This window comes from Hippoglossus hippoglossus, chromosome 17 (genome assembly GCF_009819705.1).
Source record: "Hippoglossus hippoglossus isolate fHipHip1 chromosome 17, fHipHip1.pri, whole genome shotgun sequence".
NCBI lineage: Eukaryota > Metazoa > Chordata > Actinopteri > Pleuronectiformes > Pleuronectidae > Hippoglossus > Hippoglossus hippoglossus.
The window spans coordinates 5,729,206-5,736,959 of record NC_047167.1 but is presented as its reverse complement, the minus strand read 5'-3'; the positions used below and the strand labels follow the sequence as shown (position 1 = coordinate 5,736,959).

The window sequence follows — 7,754 nt, the reverse complement described above, 5'->3', positions numbered from 1 at the left end:
CTTCTGGAAACAAGCTGCGTCTCACTGCTTCCTCCATTAGTCGCAGCACAGCTTGGCTCAGAGCTTTTAAAAACAAGTGTCTGTAAAATACATTAAAGGTTCCACTGACGGTAAGAGGCTGACACCAGATCAGTCTCTGGGAACATATGTTACCAAAAACATGTGAATGGACTCAGGTAACATGTAGGTTATGTTTTTGGTAACATGCCTGAATGGGGGCGGATTGCTACGACCCACGGGAGACACACACTCCAACACACCTATGATTCCTCTCACCGGCTACCTCGTCCAGCCCGAGTTCCTCCGTCACAGGCCACATCCCAAGATGCATTTCATCCAAAAAAGGAATGCCTGGAAGACTTCAAGATGAGATGGCACTTCTCGATTTAGAGTTGCATCCACCTATTTTGTGTATGTGTGTGTTGGGATTTTCAGACAGTGAGGTGTGTCTTAACAGGCCACCTTAGTGGAGACACGGTTTCCAAAGGTGAGGAGCGACTACAAACCATTAAGTTTAACTTCGCGTGGACCCTGAGAAATGGCCATGGGATCCCTTCTGACAAAAAACTGGGAACAAATATGTTCCGTGTACGTGTGTGTGTGTGTGTGTGTGTGTGTGTGTGTGTGTGTGTGTGTGTGTGTGTGTGTGAAAGAGTCACAATACAGTTAAAGTTCACTGACGTTTCTCTGAGTTCTCAACCTTTAAGCAGCTTTAGTAAAAAGATAAAGTTAAAAATGGAGGAAATTTCCACGGAATAACAGCCCTAAGTGTCAGTCTCCGTCTCGGGTGTTAAAACATTTTTTCTCTGCAGAACTTATTTTTGAAGAAGAAGCAGCATAAAAAAAAAAAAACAGGCTTAGTCTCAAGCAGAGATCAACTATGGTTGAGGTCACTGTGTGCTGTAAAATGTACAATAGTGTGAGAGTGTGTGAACGAGTGTTTCCGTCTCATTTCTGGCCATGAAGTTGAGACTGCTTCCATCCCTCAGCATCATCACACTATAAATGGCCAGTGCAGGCACAGTTCACCCTCCTCCGCTACGTTACAGCACCACGACAAGGTCTCCAGCCGTCAAATCCCCGCCGCTCGAACGTCACGATCCCCGACAAACAGACCTGACTAACTGAATAAAGGAGAACAGTGTGTGTCTCTATGTTGCTGCATGCACACGACAAACACATGCAGCGTCACAATCTACTGTACCTCCAACTGCATATGCAGGTGACATATACATGGGAGAAAACAAACTGCATTATCAATTTATGTCGGACAAATTAACACACACACACAAACGACGCACGCACACACACACGCAAACTCTAAACTCACACTTACACACACACTAATCTTTTGGATGATGACCCAATTTTTTCTCCCTTTCGTTTTTTTGTTCTTTGCTTATCTCGAGACGACACACAGATAGATATAGAAGAGGTTAGGATTGAAATAATAAGCCCTTACAATATGTAAAGGTCTCCAGCGAATGGGATCTCCCCCACAGAGGACTGTGGGAAAGTGGGGTGAGGTTGGAGGAGAAGGAAGGAAAAATGGAGGAAGAGAAGGAGGAGGGGCGCCGACAGAGTCGGGGGGGGGGGGGGGGGGGGGGGGGGTGCCGTCTATGCACTGGGGTTGGGGTTGTTGTGTGTGTTGGTGGAGCCGTTGCTCCCCTGAATGGTGAGACTGATGTCATCTCTCCTCTCCGTCTCCTCCTCCTTTTCCTTCAACTCCTCTTTCTGCTCCTCCTTCAGCTCTTCCTTCTCCTTGAGGGGACGGGAATCCACGGTGTCTTCAGAGGCCATGGGAGCGTAGCGGCCTGTCCGGTGCTCCTGCAGGGCGGGGCCCCAAGATGGATCTGCTCGGCACGCGAACTTCAACCGCTGAGACAGAGAGACAAAGAGGAACACGTCATTTGGAGAAGCTTCAATATGAAGAGAAACTTTGGGGAGTCATTTAGATGATGATAAAATTCCAGACGAAAGATGAATCAAATCAACTCAGGACTGAGTTAGAAGTACAGTGTTCAGCATATCAAACACCAGCTCCAAAAACAACTTGACAATGTCAATAGTTAAAGCTGCGTTCATTAACTGACATTTCATCGGCTTTTATCTTTCACTCCTCATGCTCATACAGTAGTTTGTCTTATTTCAGCGTTTAGTGAAAATTCAACACACACCTCCTCCAAGCCCCAATAGTCCCCTTAAATTCAATCAGGCCGCAACAACTTTCACACACTCGTAGATATCTGTTCCATAAATATGTCAGATTTTTATTCATCAACACCTATGAATTATTCCCTGGGAAAAAAATGCTAAGTTAAAGAGAAATAATGGTTCGGCCCCTTTTCCCGGATCCACACTTCAAGTTAAAGGGTTCGTCCTTGCCCCCCCATCCAATTTGTTCAGCCTTGCTGTGTGCCATTGTTCTATTTGTGCTCCACACCATGTGATCATGGATTTGCGTCATATTTAATATACAAATTTAAATAAATAAATCAGTAAAATGTTGACTCTGCACTCTGTTTATGCATATTTGGGTATATATATTTATATACTATACAGTTGGATTTAAATTCATAGACATATCAGTGTAGCCATCCTGCTGCTTGCATCACTTGACAACATATTGTCCAGCTAATCATCAGTCAAAGGATTGATATGTTTATCAAAGTGAGGACTGCTCAGGCAACTCCCTGATTGGACATTGAGTGGAAGGGGGCGGTACCTCTCTGAAGGTGGCTCCTGGGGACCTGGAGATCTTGTAGAGGGCGTAGACGGGAATGCAGATCACCGAGGACATAGCCATGCAGAAGCCAATAGCCAGGGACCAGCTGGGGTACACGTAGTTGTTGTAGGTGATGGGTTTGTACTGAATCACTGTGAAGATCAGGATGAACTACAAGAGCAGAGGAGAGAGAGAGAGAGACTGAGCAGAGGAGACGGTGATGAATTCAAAACATCTTGCAAAATACATGGATATTTAAATTGATCATCTGTAAACAGTTTTTGGCAAATGCATAGAAATATCAATAAAGATAGCAACAATTCAGCATGTGGCCCCATCCTATTCACAGTTTGTGTACAAAATGAATGTTGTTGCTACTCTCAAAGTAAAAAGTTCCTGTACAACTGATGATGTTTTCACAGGAAACTTTAGTCTCTACAGGTCAAATATCAGAAGCCAGCAACACATTACATACTTGCTTTTATTTACAAGTAGCAGATAAATATAATTATAAATCCTGAGTGTAGCCAGCAGCAGTTTGGTCACAGTTCTAGCAGAGGCCCTGGAGAGCAGGGCATTAATCTGTGTGGTGAAATGAAAGAGAGAACAAAAGTGCCTGAAGTCTGACCAGTAATCCACAACAATGAATTTCTTGGTTTGCCCAGCAGCTTAGTGGACTAATGCGCCTGCTTGGGAAATACCATTGATAGCGGCTGCATGTGTCCATTTCCCAGTCAGAAAGATTTGCTTTTAGAGGTTTATATTGGAAACAAGGCCAAACAGCAGCCAAACAGATTAGTGGTGACGGCAGCTGAAATATAGGCCACGTCCCGAACAATGTGTCAGCAACTCAGCCAAAGTTTAGAACCTCGCACTCCTTTAAAACCAGTACGTGGTGTCCGTCCTGCAACAACGTCCCAATCTATTCCAAGGGGAAACAATGTAGCTTATGTGACTGAAACAGGTTCAATCACTGTGACTGTGGGCCCAGATCAGAGTGTGTTTGCTGTGTGTGTGTGTGTGTGTGTGTGTGTGTGTTGACATACAGAGATGATGAAGGGGGAGATGAATCTCCAGCAGACTCTGAAGAAGAGAGGAGGAGGGAAACCCAGCATCATTTCAACATCTCTGAAATAGTTCCTGTGACCTGCGGTGAAAAACAAAAAAAATGTCATCCACCTATATCCATGGTGAACATCAATTAAGTGCTGATTTTACACTTTAATAATGATATTCAATACATACACATAGCATGTGATCAAAGGAACGAGTAGGGAAAGTGTGTGTATGGTCTGTACTGTTCTTTTAACACTACCCTCAGTTTTTTCGAAAAAATTGTTGGATGGAATTGCGCAAAACAATGATTCTACGGTGACATCCCCTCAGCGCTTCACTATATCACACATGAATTTCTAATCTGCATAATGGCTCGTCAGGAAGGTCTTGTCAGTCATCAGCTGCAGTCACAGTGAGCAGGCTGGTCGGTGACGCCTATAGCTCACAAAATGAACAACTGTCGGCCGGACTTGTGAAAAATGAAAAGAAGGGAAGTTTAAAATAAATCTAAGATGTGTTTTTTCCAAGATAAAAGTAGCTCATGATATCAGTCGGTAAATCCTAGGTACAAAAGGAAAAGGAGACGCACGAGAAGAAAAAAGGTTTCTGTCTAATCTTGCATACTGAATACATGTCCTTAGGCCTCTAAGAATCAGTACATCTGCCTGTGGCACAATGACTGTGGGTGTGTAATGGTGAGTTAACAAGGCAGCGTCAATGAATAATTTGTAGAATTCATGTACTGACGAGGTGTCGGAGAATTTCATTCTTGCTCGACTAAGACACACTGACATTTACTGCTGATGTTCTGACAGCTGACACTATTTCTCTGTACGGGGTCATCATGTCAAGGTATGAACCCCTATCCACAGAGATAAGAGAATTAAAAACTACTGGGCCTCATGTATTTTTATGTTTTTTTTTTACAATAATGTTAGTATGTTTTTGTTATTGAAAACAGACAAAACCAGTGGCAGATCTAGGATTTTTCTAAATTAGGGGCCATAGAGGGGCCACAATTTACATAGAGGGGCCAATAATTTGTCTAATAAACATGCATGTGAATTGTCATATTTATTGACAGTAAGTGAGTAGTTTTTCAAAGACAGGTGCAATTCAGGGGCCAAATCAGATTTCAGCTTGGGCCAGTGCCCCCCTGGATCCACCCCCAGATCTGCCCCTGCACACAACAAAACCCTATACCCAGTCTGTTTCCCTCCTCACCATAAATATACATGACACAGATGCACATGATGCAGGAGATGATGACCAGAGAGAAACTGGCAGCGTAGTTGTCCATCAGTAGCAGCCAGTAGATTCCTGCCTGCACACGGAAAACAAGAGTTAAAAGTGCATCTCTAGGAAATGAACACGAGCTGGATTCAGTGTGAGTGGGACTTACCTGTGTTGTTAGTGGCACTCCCAGTAAGAATCCAACTATGGCCACTGACAGCGTGACCACAGTCTTGTTTCTTATGATCCAGTCGGTGCCGATCTCGTCGACGATGGCCGTCACCAGGGTCTCCAGCAGACAGAACTGAGAGAACAGGGGTGAAAAAGGTATGGTTTAACATGAGAGCTCAAAATTCCCTACATGACGAGAACAGAGGAACCACATAAAAGAATATTTTAGACTTGAGGTGTTGTTTTCTGTGAAATCAACTTTTACACACTCATTACAGAGCTGATAACATTATTGAGGGAAGAGGATTTTAATCTGAAAAAAGCCAATATTCTGCACGTGTCATCTGAGGATATTCACTTTGTAACATAAAAAAATTAACTTTTGTAGCATGACCAAGAGCAAATATGTTAAAACACCTTCTGACTATGAAGGCACACTGAGACACAGGGTGCGTTCGGGAAAGTCAAAATCATTTTACTATTTCACTATTCCTTGACCCTAAAGGAATATGTCACAGGGTCAAATTAGGACAGGAGCAAGGTGCAGAGAAAATCCCACTCCACTTACACTCTGCGCTTTAAAAAAACAACAACTGTATTTTCAACAAAAGATACGCATTAAATGTAGAGTACTATGTGCTGTAATCTGTGCTCTGAAAGTTATAATAAAGTTTCCAAAAGAGAATGACACGTCCTAAGAAAAGATGTTTTCAGTTCATACAGAGACAACATTTAATCATCACTTACTAACAGGAAATAACAAATAAATAAAAAATAAAATAATTTTTTTTAATAAAATAAACTGAAATGAAATAACTCACCTGAGTCCCCAGTCCCAGGAGGATGAGCATGAAGAAGAAGAGCAGCGACCAGAGCGGTGAGATGGGGAGCAGAGTGAGGGCTTCTGGGTAGGCCACAAAGGCCAGGCCTGGGCCGTGGTCAGCCACCTCGGACACGGGGACGTTCAGGTGGTGCGCCATGAAGCCCAGGATGGAGAAAATGACAAAGCCGGCGTACACACTGGTGGCACAGTTGGTTATGCTGATGATGATGCTGTCTCTGTGTGTGGCAAAGAGACAAAGAAACATGGTGAGTGGTAATCATACGTCTTCAAAACACAGTGGGGTGTGTTTATAACAGGCGAGAGACATAAGACATAAGAAACACACGAGAAGAGGAGAATTTTTTCTATCTTGCATTACGAGAATAAAGTCAAAATGTCAAGGAAAAAAGTGAAACATCGAATTAAATCAGATCTGTTTTAGTTGCATATTGAGAATAAAGTTGAAATTTCAAGAATAATGTTGAACCTTTAAGAATTTATCAAACTAATAACGTCTGATACGTTTTGCATCTTCATACAAAATCACTTGTGTAGATGAATCGGTGAAATTGTTCTTCAGAGTCAGTTTTGGTTTTCAGCACATCAACACAGTAACTGGTCTTTAAATAGCACTTTTCCTGATGACCACTCAAAGCTCTTTACAGTAGTTTTGCCCGTCACACACACACACACACACACACACACACACACACACACACACACACACACACACACACACACACACACACACACACACACACACACACACACATTCATGCATACAGTGTATCTACAGTATGTTATGGTAAATAATTGTTTATGAAATTAAATATATGAAATAGTCAGTTGACCTTTTAATTTCTGTGTAAATGACAACCAAAGTTGGAGATGTTTGATATCTTGCATTGTGTAAATCCATGAAATATTCCTTTAAAAGGTGACTAATGTACCCAAGGTCTGTAAAGTGCCAGAGAATTGCTGTGAGTTCTGTGTAGGAAGCACGGAAATTGGAACAAAAAGCTTTTTCATTTTCAATAGCGATGCAGCATTTTTCTATATACACCTTCTATATATTTTTTGGAATGTGTTGTCCTTGTTCTGGGCTGCACCTGTTTCAGCGGGAGGATGTGTTTAGAGCACCTCTCATCTTTACTCTGTCTCTAACTCTCACTTGGACTTTGTTCACATCTAACAGGGGAACCATGCGGCTACGCTTGTTTCGTCTCCTCATATTTCCCATCAGACCTGATCACGGAGGACGACTCTGATAACTTTCCTGCCAGTCCCCCTCCTCGCTCTCCTGCCCCGTCTCCTGACCCCTGACGTGCACTTCTGCATATGCACCAACCGGTGGTGTTGCAGGAGTGCACAGAGCGACGCCGCGGGGACGGAGCTGTGGAGCCCGCGAGCTGATTAGGCCGCCGTGCAGCTGTGTGCGCAGATAGCAAAAACCCCAAGCTCCTGGCAGAGGAACAAATTATATCTTCGACCCCCCCCCCCCCACCCCTCAACACCCTCCCTCACTCTGTCAGCATGATGTGTGGACGAGCTCAGGAGAGTAAATGACAACTCCTCGTCTCCTTATCTCCTCGCTTTCCCCCTTTACTCTGTCTCAACCTTCTCCTTGGCTTCCTGTCCGTTCAGGGCGACCAGCCTCTTAACACGCGTCCAAATATATACTATCTCTGTCCCTCCTCCTGTCCCACCTTATCTCACATTCTCCCTCCCCATCTCTTCTCGTTTCAG

At 43.5% G+C, this 7,754-nt stretch overlaps 1 protein-coding gene across 6 annotated transcripts in view; it reads right to left on the bottom strand.

Annotated features, from left to right (window-relative positions):
* Positions 1–824: 824 nt before the first annotated feature.
* Positions 825–7,754, bottom strand: part of slc6a9 (solute carrier family 6 member 9) — a 74,618-nt gene continuing 67,688 nt past the window's right edge. For 4 of the 6 annotated variants that reach the window (XM_034612786.1, XM_034612784.1, XM_034612787.1 and 1 more), the window contains 6 exons: positions 6,007–6,244; positions 5,184–5,318; positions 5,006–5,105; positions 3,772–3,872; positions 2,726–2,896; positions 1,618–1,878 (listed from right to left, as the gene is read on the bottom strand). In XM_034612786.1, the coding sequence (XP_034468677.1) occupies positions 1,618–1,878; positions 2,726–2,896; positions 3,772–3,872; positions 5,006–5,105; positions 5,184–5,318; positions 6,007–6,244 (1,006 nt within the window). Of the gene's footprint in view, positions 1,879–2,725; positions 2,897–3,771; positions 3,873–5,005; positions 5,106–5,183; positions 5,319–6,006; positions 6,245–7,754 lie in introns of all 6 variants that reach the window. The other 2 variants (XM_034612785.1, XM_034612783.1) reach the window with 2 other exon arrangements.